The 15,177-nt window shown below is 48.0% G+C and overlaps 8 protein-coding genes across 8 annotated transcripts; 5 read left to right on the plus strand and 3 right to left on the minus strand.

Moving 5' to 3' along the window:
* Positions 1 to 1,525, minus strand: CYBJADRAFT_174361 (uncharacterized protein; the record flags this gene model as incomplete). Its single annotated transcript, XM_020216569.1, has 2 exons — positions 1 to 1,448; positions 1,513 to 1,525. The coding sequence occupies 2 exons, from the start codon at positions 1,523 to 1,525 to the stop codon at positions 1 to 3; spliced, it is 1,461 nt and encodes a 486-aa protein (XP_020069133.1).
* Positions 1,526 to 1,709: 184 nt separating this feature from the next.
* CHS7 (Chs7p) lies at positions 1,710 to 2,621 on the minus strand (the record flags this gene model as incomplete). The annotated part of the gene is made up of 1 exon (XM_020212891.1): positions 1,710 to 2,621. One exon carries the CDS (start codon positions 2,619 to 2,621, stop codon positions 1,710 to 1,712), a length of 912 nt encoding a protein of 303 aa, XP_020069134.1.
* Positions 2,622 to 3,193: 572 nt separating this feature from the next.
* On the plus strand, positions 3,194 to 3,879 carry RPL42A (60S ribosomal protein eL42; the record flags this gene model as incomplete). The annotated part of the gene is made up of 2 exons (XM_020217397.1): positions 3,194 to 3,197; positions 3,563 to 3,879. 2 exons carry the CDS (start codon positions 3,194 to 3,196, stop codon positions 3,877 to 3,879), a joined length of 321 nt encoding a protein of 106 aa, XP_020069135.1.
* Positions 3,880 to 4,694: 815 nt separating this feature from the next.
* Positions 4,695 to 6,434, plus strand: CBK1 (serine/threonine protein kinase CBK1; the record flags this gene model as incomplete). The annotated part of the gene is made up of 1 exon (XM_020212888.1): positions 4,695 to 6,434. The coding sequence occupies one exon, from the start codon at positions 4,695 to 4,697 to the stop codon at positions 6,432 to 6,434; it is 1,740 nt and encodes a 579-aa protein (XP_020069136.1).
* A 1,660-nt stretch (positions 6,435 to 8,094) lies between these two features.
* CYBJADRAFT_163682 (uncharacterized protein) lies at positions 8,095 to 8,607 on the plus strand (the record flags this gene model as incomplete). Its single annotated transcript, XM_020213788.1, has 1 exon — positions 8,095 to 8,607. One exon carries the CDS (start codon positions 8,095 to 8,097, stop codon positions 8,605 to 8,607), a length of 513 nt encoding a protein of 170 aa, XP_020069137.1.
* A 628-nt stretch (positions 8,608 to 9,235) lies between these two features.
* Positions 9,236 to 10,579, plus strand: CYBJADRAFT_163683 (uncharacterized protein; the record flags this gene model as incomplete). Its single annotated transcript, XM_020213789.1, has 1 exon — positions 9,236 to 10,579. The coding sequence occupies one exon, from the start codon at positions 9,236 to 9,238 to the stop codon at positions 10,577 to 10,579; it is 1,344 nt and encodes a 447-aa protein (XP_020069138.1).
* Positions 10,580 to 10,864: 285 nt separating this feature from the next.
* RIA1 (GTPase RIA1) lies at positions 10,865 to 14,354 on the plus strand. The gene has a single exon (XM_020215504.1). The coding sequence runs from the start codon at positions 10,905 to 10,907 to the stop codon at positions 14,016 to 14,018; it is 3,114 nt and encodes a 1,037-aa protein (XP_020069139.1). The 5' UTR covers positions 10,865 to 10,904; the 3' UTR covers positions 14,019 to 14,354.
* RTT103 (Rtt103p) lies at positions 14,055 to 15,130 on the minus strand. The gene has a single exon (XM_020215505.1). The coding sequence runs from the start codon at positions 15,085 to 15,087 to the stop codon at positions 14,107 to 14,109; it is 981 nt and encodes a 326-aa protein (XP_020069140.1). The 5' UTR covers positions 15,088 to 15,130; the 3' UTR covers positions 14,055 to 14,106.
* Between the last annotated feature and the right edge of the window lie 47 nt (positions 15,131 to 15,177).

A 15,177-nucleotide genomic window follows, 5' to 3' on the forward strand; every position in this document is an offset into this window, starting at 1 on the left:
TCATACTGTAGATACTATGGGGAACTTTGAATATAAGGGATGGCTCCTCATCTCCGTCCACTCTGATTCCCAGAACTCCATACCAAGATTTCTCACTAGATCTTCAACGGAAAGGACATCCTTTGTCAATATCAGCAGACGAACAACGCACTCTCTCTTGAGCTTGTTCCTCTGGATCTTGTCCAGTACGGGTTCTCTCAAGCCAACATTAGATTGCGAATAGTTTAGTCCAGATTTCAATAGATTTATGGCATTGCTCTTCAATGTGTCACGGTGCTGAACAGCAGCATCACAGGTTAATGAAGCTCTCAACAGTTCATTATCAGCTCTGGATATCAACACTTCAACAATCTTGCCAACCAGTGCGGAAACTCTCGCACCCTTTGCGCTCTTCTCCTCGTTCAACTCGGACGTCAGCGTATCCTGTGCAAGTTTCAATGCCTTCAGTGCATGAGATATAACTGTCCATTGGTCTTCCTCGCTGAACTGTACAAAGGAGAGCAACGTGATGAAAGAGTCCGCCTGTGCCAGCCATTTCGAGCTGGTTATCAATGCCATAGACTCCCAGAGATTCACCAGTGGTGCCAGCTCAACAGTCTGAATGCCATATATACAGGACTTCACTAGAGAGAGCTCATCCAACTCGCCCTGTTTAATGTTGAGCTGGAATGGATCATCATTTCCTGGTGCAAATCGCTCCAGCAGCGTAAGGCCATCGTCCAATTGACCCAGAAACACTTGAGATTCGCCAGCTACCAGCCTCAGCTCCTCTAAGGTATCACAAGATTGCATTGCTGTGAACACCATTCTCCAGGCTGTAATCAGCGTATCCAACACCGTACTGGGGACGATCTGTTCGTACATGTCACCCTCACCTTGAGTCTCCGTAGGAGTCTCTGACTCGCCAGCCTCTAACCTTTGCAGAAACGAGTCCAGCTCAAGGAGTTGCACTTTCAAGATGCTATTGATGAGAGCAATGCTCCCGTTTAGCAGGCCAACGACCTGTTCGGCCATTACACCTTCTTGTTCCATCGCCTCCATATTGAGAAGCACCTGGTTATAAGCACATTCCCAATTGACCCAGCCAGCAGCCTGGTACTCCCTCATAACGCCTTGTAGCCCTGTGAGGTGAACAGTACAGCCATCACACCCTGTGAGCATACTCTTGGGAACATCCTTATACGTCTCGTAAACGTGGAAGAGCAGCCTCAGCCTGTTGTACACGTGATCGGAACTTCCACCATTGGACAGCGCAATTGACCTGGAGTAGTAGTCAAACGACTCCTGGTATGCTCTCAAAGACTTTGCAACGTCTGACAATAGCCATCTGTCAGCGTACTCCTCCTTTGATATTGCTTCCTCGAGATAATCCTCGGAGGTCTGGGGCATCGCCTCCTGCTGCTTGAGTTGCTTAGGCTGTTTCGAGAACTTTGGAAGCTTTAGATGTTCTTGGATATGCCAATCTGTTAGTGATATTGCTCAATACATGTTGTAGTTGCACTATGGACATACTCTTTGGTGGCATTCTGCTGTGATTCTTGCTGATTGATACCGAAAGATTGATGCGGGAGTAATTTTTCATTTTCTCACGATGTTATACATAGTGGGAACCACAACAGATGATTTCTTACAAACGAACCCTCTATCTATCCTCCATATCATGAGTAAATATAACAACTATACACACCAAGTCTCTAACAAACGTGTTATCAACGCTCAGCGAATAACACTGCGCCGTCCTTATCGATGCTGATGCTGAATTCCAAGTCATCGTCAGTGGTCATATCCCAGAACTTGTACAGCATCATGATGGAGAACAAGTTACACAACGAGCCGAAGAAGAGCCCGTCTATGTAGTGGTTGACTCCTTCGCAGATAGGCTTGGAGCACGCGTACATGAGCACTTGGCCAATGATGAATGATGCCACCGCAAGTCCAATCACACCCACAACCCAGTAGTTCTTTATCACCAGTAGAGCCAACAATATCTGGGAAACGATATAAATGGCTAAGAAGATTGCGTTGAAGACGTATATCACAACGAACAGCCCTGTGGTGTGCTCCGAGTCGATGGTGTTGTTGAGGATCCAATCGTTGAAAGTGATCAAGCTGATTACAAAAGTAAGTATGAAAAGAGCCAATGTTGAGAGTCTCAGGAACCACATCGACTTCTTCGTACCATCCTCCCACATTCTGAAGCCCAAGAACCCACAAATCATCAAACACCAACACGATGCGGACGCCAACCCGAGTTGTAACGCCACAAAGTACGGATAGGACCCTGTTCCAGGAGGGCTCACGCCGCAATCAACAACCAAAGTCGCCACGATCAACGCCAGTATCAAATAAAAGAAGAATAGCATCTCCAGTCTTCCGATAGCTGTGTACTTCGATCTGACGTTGTAGATGATGATGATCATGATCACGAGGGCACCAATGTTGACAAAGGCGTTACCAATCTGGAATATCACGGTATTGGCAACGTCTATCGGACGGGCGTAGCACTCAGGGATGATCCCTTCGTTCAGGTGCGTGAACTGCTCGCTCGTCGTTGCCTTCACAACCTGGCACAACGGGAGTGGCGTGTTGTGGCATAGCGAGTTGAAATCACCAAATGCCATTGTGTTTTATCGTTAGGGAGACCTGTTTGAAGCTGACAGCGGGATGAAGATGAGGAAGGAGAGCACAACAGCTGAGCGGAAGTCTCTGTGATGCTTGGTGGACCGGGTGTAGGTGGAATCTCCCTGGTGAGCGTACTTGCAACGGTGCTCAGCGACTTCTTCTCGAGAGGAAACGTAAACAAAGAGGTTTCAATGTTGATGTTGATGTGTATTTTTGTTACAAAAGCAGAAATTGTAAACAAAAAGGTATAATTAGGGCTCTGGTGTAATGATGAGCACGTGACGTTACCATGCTCGTCGTTTTTAGGGCTATTGGTTGGTGTCCCGCTGGTGTCCGGGTTAATGTGTCAATGTGGCGCCTCCCGATTACTACATAAGAAAACACCCACTCACGCAACATGTGGTGTCTGGATGTTGACGCTTTGTATGCGTGTGTGTGTTTTTTCTTCCGTCCTGTTGGGCCACTCTGCGCGAGCGTTGGCGACTCACCGGTGAAATTTATCGAAAACTTTCAGGCTCAGGCCCTTTTCAACACTACCCTTTGAGATCACATCAAGCAGTAATCAAACACAATGGGTATGTGGGAAACGACGACGTGTGCGGTGTGTGAATGCCATTAGTGGGATATGTGGTAGTCTCGAGCGTGGATATTATCGATAGGGATGGTGCTTGTTCTATACGTCTTGCTGGGAAGGAAGAAAGCGATGAAGTATGTGGGAAGAAGGGGTGGTTTAAGAGAGGAAGTAGACATGTAACAAGTGTGTTCAGAGAACAAGGACGGAAATATCACCTATATGACGTACACATCACGAACTGCTCCTAGAGGAATCAACAGTGAATATCAACAGGCACCACCATATCTCTATAATGGCTCACTCCCAAAGCACACGCACAAACAAATCCGAGACTTTTGTACTAACAGCTGTATCTCTGACAAATAGTTAACGTTCCAAAGACCAGAAGAACCTACTGTAAGGGTAAGGAGTGCAGAAAGCACACTCAACACAAGGTTACCCAGTACAAGGCTGGTAAGGCTTCCCTCTTTGCCCAGGGTAAGCGTCGTTATGACCGTAAGCAATCCGGTTACGGTGGTCAAACCAAGCCAGTTTTCCACAAAAAGGCTAAAACCACCAAGAAGGTTGTTTTGCGTTTGGAGTGTGTTGTCTGCAAGACCAAGGCCCAATTGGCTTTGAAGCGTTGTAAGCACTTCGAGTTGGGTGGTGACAAGAAGCAAAAGGGTCAAGCTTTGCAATTCTAAGCTTAAGACAATTGTTGAAAGTTTTATTATTATCACTACACTGTGTTTTTGATGTCATCTAATGTAAAAGCGTTTATATTACCACTTGGCTCGGTATCCTGTAGAAGAATACGGCTTGTAGCGTAGCGTTCTCACAGGACGATCACAGCAACATAGACCAAACAATGTCACGCACGGGGATCGAACGCGGAACCAAACCTCTCCCTCCTCCCCCTTTCACCGCGGTTATTTTGTTATGGGCACACACAGGGGAAGGAAAAAAAAGCACACACACACAAAAGCGAGCTCCTTCAGCTCGCAAACAGCACTAAATAAACAAACCTACAACGGTGGTTCTCTGCTTTAATTGGTGGTTTCGAGTTGATCCAAAGCACATTTCAAGAGGTTCAGATCCTAAGGAACATTGTCAGTGACTTGTTGAGGTTGATTCGAGCGGAAAGTCGCGGTTTTGCTAAGGAGCTTTTCATTTTCTCACGATGTTCAACAGCTCAGATCAGTACTATCAGTATCAACAACAAGGCGAGGGACAGCCACAGGGGTTTGTACAGCCCACGGCCCAGTTCAGCGCGCAATACATGAAACAGCAGGGGTCCCACCAGTCGCTTCAAGAACAATTGTACCAGCAGCAGCAGCAAGAGCTGTACCATCAGCAGCAGCAGCAGCAGCAACAACATCAACATCAACATCAGGATGTTGAACGTACACAGTTTCTCAGTATGCAGAATAAGATGCCGCCGCCTTCGAACCCTATGAATATGCCTGCTACTCCCCCTTCACAGGGCTACAACAACGTGTATTCCACGTCCCCTGGCCAGATGAGTCCCTCACAGCGCTCCCTGCATCAAGGCGTTGCTCTTCAACAACAACAACAGCAGCAGCAGTCTCAGAGCCCACAGTTTTACCAGCCACAGGTTCCAGCGTCCCCTACACGGTCCATCCGCTCGAACCATTTGACCCCCGTGCTGTCAAACACCTCCAGTCTCGCATCAGCGTCTCGCACGCTCCAACAACAACAACAGTTTGGCTCCAGCAACTTTGACTCTAACGTGAAACCAACGTTCAACGTCAACACTTCCCCTTCAAGGCCTTCAAACTATGTATATTTTGAACGTCATCCTGAGATTTTCAAGAAGCAGACACAGGATAAAGCAGCTGCAGTGAAGTTACGTTTGGAGAACTACTACCAGATGAGTGTTTCTCATGCTGTTGAGCGTAACCAACGTCGTGTGGATTTGGAACACAGTTTAGCCACTGAAGACTGCTCTGAGGAGCGTAAGAATCGTCAGCTTCAGAGCCTTGGTCGTAAGGAATCGCAATTCCTGAGACTTAGAAGAACAAGGCTCAGTTTGGACGATTTTGAAACTGTTAAGGTCATCGGTAAAGGAGCCTTTGGTGAGGTTCGTCTTGTTCAAAAGAAAGATACCGGTAAGATCTACGCTATGAAGACACTGCTGAAGAGTGAGATGTACAAGAAGGACCAGTTGGCCCACGTTAAGGCCGAGAGGGATGTTCTTGCAGGTAGTGATTCTCCCTGGGTTGTTTCCCTGTATTACTCTTTCCAAGATGCTCAGTATCTCTATCTGATTATGGAATTCTTACCGGGTGGTGATTTGATGACCATGCTTATCAGATGGCAAGTTTTTACTGAGGATATCACGAGGTTTTACATGGCTGAATGTGTCTTGGCGATTGAAGCCATTCATAAGCTAGGTTTTATCCATCGTGACATCAAACCAGATAACATCTTGATCGATATCCGTGGGCACATCAAACTCTCTGATTTTGGATTATCCACCGGATTCCACAAGACCCATGATTCAAACTATTACAAGAAGTTGCTCCAGCAACAGGATCAGGGCAAATTACCACAACCGCAGTCTTTGAACGAGCCAGGTTCTAGAAATACAATGATGGTTGATGCTATCCATATGACTTTATCCAACAGACAGCAGATCCAAACCTGGAGGAAGTCGCGTCGTTTAATGGCGTACTCAACCGTCGGTACGCCTGATTACATTGCTCCAGAGATCTTCATCCATCAAGGGTACGGTCAAGAGTGTGATTGGTGGTCCCTAGGTACCATCATGTTTGAATGTCTAGTTGGATGGCCACCGTTCTGCTCTGAAACCCCACAGGAGACTTATAGAAAGATTTTGAACTTCCAAGAAACTTTACAATTCCCAGATGATGTTCATCTTTCCCCAGAAGCTGAGAATCTGATTAGGTTGTTGTTAACCCATGCAGAGAACCGTTTAGGACGTCATGGTGGAGCTGCTGAGATTAAGGCACATCCATTCTTCCGTGGTGTTGATTGGAATACCATTCGAGAAGTGGATGCACCATTCATTCCAAAGCTGAAGAGTATAACGGACACTAGATTCTTCCCAACTGAGGAGTTGGAGAACGTTCCTGAGAATCCTGCACTGGCCAGAGCCGAACGTGAAAGACAAGCCCACGGAGGTGCAGCATCTAATGGTGATAGTAAGGAAGATTTACCATTCATCGGTTATACCTACTCCAGGTTTGACTATCTGACTAGAAAGAATGCTCTGTGATTGGAAATGCTGTTTCCCAAAGCTTTTTGATGTATTTATTGCTTGCATTGATTACATTGATGTGTTGCTAAGGGGTTAACGTGTGTATATGGTGTACTAAAAGGACAAATTGTGTATTTGTGTGTATGGAGAGACCCCTCTCCCCGTTGTTTTTATGTGTAGCGAGGGTATAAATCACTTGATGCTACCGAATCCGCACCACTGAAGATAGCAATAGCCGGAGACTGGATAACCCTGGTTACGTCGACCTCATCAACGTTCCAACGACTCTGCATCTATGTGACAACCATGCACGACTGCTTATCTGTGTGGCCTATCATGGCCCCATGGCGCCGTTACGAGCCCCGTCGTGTGATGATCCCATCGTGATCCTAATCGTGATCCCAATCATGATCTTAATCGAGAACCTGACCACGATTGCTCCGTGATCATGACACACTATCAGAACCCTTATCTCTCCGGTCTAGTAGTAGCTGACGTAGCAAGCGGAACGATAAGCTATAACAGGTATACAATATCCATCTGAGGAAGGCAACGACTAAACTACACTCGAACACCTCTGCGCGGCTCTCGTTGACCCTTTAGAGGCCTGTTACCCGTGATCTTCACGCCGGTCTGGCCTTGGACTCTGGCCCTCAGGCCTAATTCACAGATCCCGGATGACCTCACTGGTTCTTAACATCGCTAGCATGTGCTAACCGAAGCAACAACAGCTATTATCACTTCTCCGACGCCAAATCATCATCTGCCAACAGGGGTACTGTTATATTGTGCGATGTGACAACACTGACGGTGCTGATGATCGTATGCTCCGTGAACTGTCTGCGTATGCTCCGTGGACTGTCTGCGCATGCTACGATTGTGACAATCCTCTAACTGCTGTAAGCTATTAATCCCTGGATCGGGTCAGTGCACAGTGCACAGTGTACATACAGCACGTCCTGTAAACCGTGCCAATCCTCGCGTTGCTCATTCCTCTTCTCGGTTAATGGGCATGTGGTGGGAACAGTGCGGAAGGCCTCAACGGTCGGTTACAACGTCAACTTGTCATCCGTCTTGAACGGCTAAGTCGTGCTGATTTAGCTGATCCAGTCTCAACGAGCCACGCAGTACGTTCTAGTCCCCCATCTGGGCCGATACGGAAGGAAGAGAGCTCTGAAGAGGGGCTCTCCTCCGCTTCCACCAACCGTTGCGACTACGATGCAAGTAATTAAAGAGGAATCCACCTTCTAAACCCCGTCAAAGACCTAAATCCTCGACGGCATATGCGGCGTGCGCGGTACGTGGAGTCTGGGCTAATCTACGCTGTGATTTGGTGCTTTCCCTCCACGCCGTGATTTTGAGCTGTTTTCTGGTGCTTCTATCTCTCATGATTTTATAACACGCGTGTGCGATGAGGCTCACCATGGCCGAAATAGCGTGTTTAATTCTTCGAAATGGCATGCTTTTTGCCCATGAAGCGGTCCCCTGCCCCTGGAAGGCTTCCCATGGGCGTCGATCCCCCTCTGAGACTTTTCATCCATACGACATTGCTGTAGTATAACGCTGTATGGATCTCTACATGGGTTGCTGCCACCTCTACAACGGTGTAGAGCGGACGGTACACAACAGGCGGTCAGATCACGCACTTGGCCAGCACACACAGAATAGACGCGTATGAATGGCACTGTGTCGTGGTTGTGTAGCATCTGCTCTGTGTGGAACATCCGCTCTGTCAGCATCATCCGCTCTGTCAGCACCCTCTGCTCCGTGCAAACCCTCAACCGCACCGTTGATCCAAGCTCCCCCGTCGCGATGGCTCTCGAGAGGAGCAACCGGGATTCCCGTGCTACGTGGTTATTTCCTGCGCCAGGAGGACAGCCCGTACAAACAGCCCGTACAAACAGGCCATCCAGGCTCTTCGCTGTGCAGTGCTAGTGCTGGTGATCCGATCCACCATCACACGCTGAACCCGCAACCACCGCAACCGCCGAGCCTTCTGGGCGTGTGTGGGGCCGGTGAGGACACCGGGGGAGCCCACCTTGGCGGCCAAACTTCGCTCCCTTCAACCCCTTTTAGGCCTCTCCGTTTAGGACCTCCCCTCCCCAGCACACTCTGCCCCCTGCCCCCTAAAAGCTGTAAACAAACGCTCCCTACGCTCCCTACGCTTCCCACGCGGGTATTTCTCGGCTGAGTCCCGCTGAGCGCTTTTTGCTCCCTCTTGCTACGCGTGCTGCAACAGAGACCGTCGATTGCTGACGTTTCATGCACTGGGCCGTCATGCGCGCAATCCCACGGGGACGGAAACACAGATCAAACGTGATCATGTCACCGTTGGCGGCAAGTTGCGACCAAGTTGCGAGCAAGATGGCCATTTAAAAGGGGCCGGGAAGTACGCGCTTTCCACCTGTTCCCTGCGCGTGGGTTTGGCCTGCTCCGTGTGACTTTGTCATTTTCGCTTCCCATTGTGGCTTCTCCTTTTGGCTCCTTCCGTCTCGAAACCTGCTTCCTCCCGGCTGTAAATCTAAACGCCGCCATTTTCTCATTAGGGGGAATCTTATCCGATAAAGCACGAGACGATACGCACAGAGTCAACCTGGGCAGACAAAACACCGGTTGGCTAACGTGGGAAAAGGGGCATTTGCGAAGTTATTACCGGAACAGCCTCTTGTAGTGGTAACAACGAGGTTTGGATAGGTTTTTTCACGGACAAATTGGAAAGTTGACCTGTTGTTGCTCACTCTGTCTGTTCTGCACCGAGCGAAAGGATCAAGGATCAGGGATCAAGGATCAACACACACAGCAACACGCACTGCGAAGAGATGAAGGACGTTCTGGAGTACTTGCAACCGCGGCCGGAGAGACCACCGCTGTACAGAGAGGCCAACGCCTCTCAGAGGATCACGTTCCCAGTATACGAGCAGGAGGAGACCCACGTCCTGCCCGAGTATAAGCCTGCCATCACGGCAAGCACGTTGGTGTTGAGGAAGCTGGAGTTCCTCTCGCCGTATGACCCTTCGCCCTCGAGATCATGGCGTAACCTTGTCATGGAGCTGAACTCAACGCAGCTGAACTTCTACTCGATGGAGGAGGTGCCCATGCTGTCACGCGTGAAGAAGAGCAAGACGAAGAAGCACTATGAGTTCACCCCTGTGGAGCACGAGCTGTTGACGGAGGCGATCTCGAGATCGCCGTCAAAGTACCTCAGCGAGCGTACGCTCGTCAGATCGTACTCGCTCCAGCATGCGAAGTTTGGTATCCCCATAGATTACAAGAAGCGCACCTCCTGTCTGAGACTGAGGTGTGAAAGCGAGCAGTTCATGGTGCAGTTCATATCCATCGACGAGCTGATCCAGTGGGCAAACAAGCTGTCCATAGGCATCAACGTTTCGCTGGACCTGGACTGCCGTGAGATGCCAACCGACCGTGTTGTGCCTCGCAGACGGCGCTCAAGACGCCATAATAACAGACACAGGGCATTCTCCGATAGTGAGTTGATACGGCGTGAGCTTGCTGAACCTAGAACAGCTAGAAGGGCTAGTTTTGCAGGTGGTGAATCCACCATAAAGGGCAAAATCTCGAGAATGTTTGGGAAAAAGAAGAAGGCACAGGATCTGAGGGGTGCAAATATCGACGAGATTCGTGGGTTCTTGAACAGTCAAGAGACCAATACCGATGAACCCACACACTCCACCATGGAGGAGGAAGACGAAGAGGAGGATGAGGAAGAAATGGTTGCTGGATTACAGGAAGTTGAAGAAGAAGATGAGGAGGATGACGATGCACACGGTGATATCGATACAATACGCGAAATGCGTGATTCTGAGGATGATACCGACTCTCTGCAGGAGATGTTTGGGGCCTTCACTATCAACTCTACACCGCACACTGCTACAGATTCCGCATCTGCTTCGAGTTCCAGCTCATCACATTCCATGGATGAAAAATGGAGACCGGAGCCAAAGACGTATACACGCCGGAAATTCCTCAAGGATTCCATAAGGTGTATCAAGCTCTTACAGACAAAAGACTCGTGGGTTGGAAAGCCTTGTGTTGTGCCATCCAAGCCAAGAAGATTGCTTTCAAAGTCCTCCTCCCCATGTTTGGGGAATAGGCTCATGGTTGAATACATTGTCGGTGCCCATGGCTTTTGCCAAACTGCTTGATGTTGCGTATACCTGGGGAAAAAAGAAGCTGTACTATTTAACCGATGTTTAACTATACTTTAATATTCTTTGTAACCATACGTTCTTCTTTGAGAGTTGAGCCCGTTGTATTGTATGATGAAGAAGTTCCCCATACATTACGATGAGTATTCCGATATGTTCCGATATATTCCGAAATCCCCGGTGCTTTCCGATATTTGGTAGGGGCAACACTAGATCAACAAATTTTGCTGTAGCGGCTAACTGCAACCTTCTCCATACAAAACACAGCACGTAAACCACAGCGGCAAACACAGCGGCAAACTCACAACAGGCAAAACACACAATGAGAGTCACTCCAGATACCCTGCTGCGTCTTCAGAAGGACCCTCAGTCCATTAGAAACATCTGCATCGTTGCACACGTCGACCATGGGAAGACATCGCTCTCAGACTCGCTGCTGGCATCGAACGGTATCATCTCTCAGAGGTTGGCGGGTAAAGTACGATACCTGGACTCACGTCCAGATGAACAGTTGAGAGGAATTACGATGGAGAGCTCTGCGATCTCTCTGTACTTCCGTGTGCTTCACAAGAAAGGGGATGGTGAAGAGGGATACGACGCTAAGGAGCATCTCATCAACTTGATCGATTCTCCGGGCCATATTGATTTCTCCAGTGAGGTTAGTACTGCTTCGAGACTGTGCGATGGTGCGGTGGTGCTGGTTGATGTGGTGGAAGGTGTGTGTTCTCAGACGGTGACAGTGCTCAGACAGTGCTGGATCGATAAATTGAAGCCGATCTTGGTTCTAAACAAGATTGATAGACTGATCACGGAGTTGAGGTTAACCCCCTCTGAGGCTTGTCTACACCTGACGAAGGTTGTTGAACAAGTCAATTCTGTCATTGGAAGCTTCTTCTCCGGTGAAAGAATGGCCCAGGACCTTGCCTGGAGAGAACAGCTTGAAAAGGAAGGGCACAGTGGGAAGGAGTTCGTGGAGGAGGACGACAAAGACATCTATTTCGATCCTGCTCAGAACAACGTCATCTTCTCGAGTGCCATCGACGGGTGGGGCTTCAACATTAGCCAAATGGCAAGATTCTACGAGAACAAGTTAGGTATCAAGAGAGAGAACCTACAAAAGGTTCTCTGGGGTGACTTCTACCTGGATCCAAAGACTAAGAAGATCATTGGGCCGAAGGGATTGAAGGGACGGTCGTTGAAACCTCTCTTCCAGCAACTGGTGCTGGAGAACATTTGGAAGATTTACGAGAATATCGTTATTGAAAAGAACGCAGAGGTGCTTGAGAAGATCGTCAAGGCCTTAAACATCAAGGTGCTTCCTCGTGATTTGAGATCTAAGGATAACAAAGCATTGTTATCTCAAGTCATGGGCCAATGGCTTCCTGTGTCATCTGCGGTGCTATTGACTGTCACTGAGAAGCTACCTTCTCCATTAGAATCGCAACGGACCCGTATTCCAACTGTGCTGGAATCTGCACCACATCATGAGTTAATCGACCCAGGGTTACGGGAAGCCATGCTCTCTTGTGATAACAACGGCCCGGTGAGTGCTTATGTATCAAAGATCCTTTCAGTGCCAGAGGATGAGCTTCCTCGTAACTCAAGAGCCAAATTGAGTGAGGATGAACTGGCTGAACGTTCTAAACGTGCTAGAGAACTGGCAGCAAAGGCAGCAGAGCAGGCAAAGATTCTTGAAGGTGATCAAGAAGATCAAATTGTTGATGAATTTGCGCAAGTCAAGGTGTCGAACAACGACCCATATTCATTGTTTGAATATGAAGAAGAAGAGGAAGAGGAAGAAATTGAAGTTAAGAAGGAAGAACTCATAGGCTTCGCAAGGGTTTATAGTGGTACGCTTCGTATAGGACAAGAACTATCAGTTTTGGAACCAAAGTACGACCCTGCAAATCCAAAGGAACATATCCAAACTGCTACAATTACAGAACTCTACTTGTTGATGGGTAAAGAGCTTGTTCCCCTGGATGAAGTTCCATCTGGTAACATCGCTGGTATAGGTGGTCTTGCAGGTAAGATTTTGAAGAATGGTACTTTGATTGAACCTGGGATCATTGGAGTGAACCTTGCTGGTGTCTCTCTCTCTGTCCCACCAATCGTGAGAGTTGCCGTTGAGCCTGTCAATCCAACACAGATGGATAAGTTGGAACGTGGTTTGGAACTATTGAACCAGGCTGACCCTTGTGTCCAGACTTTCCTGGAGGATACCGGCGAACATATCTTAGCGACTGCTGGTGAGTTACACTTAGAACGGTGCTTGAAAGATTTGAAAGAAAGATTTGCTGGTATTGAGATTACTGCCTCGGAGCCAGTTATTCCATATAGAGAGACTTTTATCGAAACCCTCGATTTGAACCCTCCAAAGAACCCAGACTTGGGTAGAGGTGTTGCTGAGTTTGAATTGGGAAATGTGCATATCAAGATGAGGGCAGTTCCATTACCTCAACCGGTTATAGATTTCCTTCTTGAGAACCATGCAACTATTAAGAAACTTGTCGACAGTATCAACAAGCGTCGTTCTGAAGATGAAGAGGAGGAGGACGGTTTAAATGATCTTGAAGATGATGCAGTCGGATCCTCATCCATCACTGATGCCACCACGTTTAAAAAGAAGCTGCAAGCACTATTTGATGCTGATGAAAAGCACCGTGATATCTGGTCGGGTATCGTTGATCGTATCAGCGTTTTCGGTCCAAAACGTACCGGGCCAAACATCCTGTTTGATACCTCCAAAGAGTCCATTAGAAGAGTGTTCTCACAGTCTGATGAGACCAGGTTCAGGTTTGAGAACAGTATTGTTAACGGATTCCAACTAAGTACACAGAACGGGCCTCTCGCTCATGAGCCTGTGCAAGGCATGGCAATCATCATGGAGGATATCCGTGAAGTTGATGAAGCAGACCAGGAGGACTCCACACCTGTTCCAAATCTGCTCGGTAGACTCATCACAACCACTAGAGACAACATCCATCAGGCACTACTTGATTGGTCTCCTAGAATCATGCTTGCTATGTATACATGTGACATCCAAGCATCGGCAGAAGTGCTAGGAAAGGTTTATGCTGTTGTCCAACAGAAGCGTGGTCACATTGTCAGTGAAGAGATGAAAGAAGGAACACCTTTCTTCCAAATCATTGCCAAATTGCCAGTCGTTGAGGCATTCGGATTCTCTGAGGATATCCGTAAGAGAACATCTGGTGCTGCCCAACCACAGCTGGTGTTTTCCGGGTTTGAAAGCATTGATGAGGATCCTTTCTGGGTGCCAACCACTGAAGAAGAGATGGAAGCACTCGGTGAGTTTGCCGAACGTGAAAACATTGCCAGAAAGTACATGAACCAGATCAGAAAGAGAAAGGGCTTATTCGTTGACGAGAAAGTTGTTCAGAATGCTGAGAAACAGAGAACTCTTAAGCGTAACTAGAAAACAACAAGGTGATACTACTTGTTTCATTACTATATCATGGTTCTCGTAAAATTGTAGCTGAGTATCTCTATATAGTTGTCCATTGTTAATCTGCGAACCGTAGTTTCTTCTTTGGACGTTCCTGGTCCGTGTTGTCACCGTCAATTGTAGACGATTCATTGGAATTTCCAGCAGTGCTGGAGCTCTTGCTACTATGAACAGGGGTTTCATTATCAGATTCCGCAATTGATGAGCTCTCCTTCTTCTCCTCTTCGGAATCAGAATCGGAATCATCTTGATACGTTGGTAGAAGATTGTCCTCCTCCTCCTGTCTTTTAAGACGTTCCAACCTTTCAGCCTCTTCTTTGAGTCTCTTCTGCTCCTCGGCTTTCCTCAACTCCTGCAATTCTTGTTGTTTCTTCACTATTTCAGCTGACTTCTGTAGTTGAATCTTGGATCTCTGGTGGATCTTTTCGATATCCTTCGATACATTGGCTTCGATCTCTTGCATTATAGCTATATTCTCCTTCAAAGAGCCTTGGATCTGCTCTAATTCGGACAGATGTGTCTGTGTGAAGGACCCGTTGGCACTCAGCAGCAGCTCATGGTAGAGTCGCTGGAACTTTGAGCCAACCGTGGTGAGTGCCTTCAGCTTATCACCTTCAGAGCCGCTCTCGCCATCGCCTTTGGCAGCAGCTTCAGGCACGTCAATGCCCTTGACCTTCAGAGGCTGTGGGAATACCCGACGCTCATTCAACACCCTCACAATCTTCTGTAGTCTCTTCTGCGTAGACTCTGGCACTTTCCCATACGCATATGACAATGCGTTTGGAAGCACCGTGCTGAAGGCATCGATGAACTCAGTCTTCTTTCTTGCTCTGGACTGCTGCACAACGTCATTGGCAAGGTAAACAAGGGCAAGAATCTTGGAAGGAGGGCTCTCCATGAGACATTTCTCCCATCTCGACGCTATTTGATCGGCATTTCTGTAGTAGAACAGCACCCACTGGGAAGTGGAGACAATGGAATCCTGTGTCTCTGCAAGCGAGTCAAGCTTCTGCAACAGTTTCTCCTCTGAATATGACATGGTATCTGTGAGCTCTTCGTGATTGAATGCGCAAATAAGCAAGCCAAATGGGGAAGTGTTGACTCTGATTTCGATACATTTCACCACTGT

The sequence above is a fragment of the Cyberlindnera jadinii genome (assembly GCF_001661405.1).
Source record: "Cyberlindnera jadinii NRRL Y-1542 unplaced genomic scaffold CYBJAscaffold_12, whole genome shotgun sequence".
Classification (NCBI taxonomy): domain Eukaryota; kingdom Fungi; phylum Ascomycota; class Saccharomycetes; order Phaffomycetales; family Wickerhamomycetaceae; genus Williopsis; species Williopsis jadinii.

Excerpts from the sequence above, each read along its gene's own strand:
- RIA1 (XM_020215504.1), top strand. The coding sequence starts at position 10,905 with ATGAGAGTCACTCCAGATACCCTGCTGCGTCTTCAGAAGGACCCTCAG.
- RTT103 (XM_020215505.1), bottom strand. The coding sequence starts at position 15,087 with ATGTCATATTCAGAGGAGAAACTGTTGCAGAAGCTTGACTCGCTTGCA.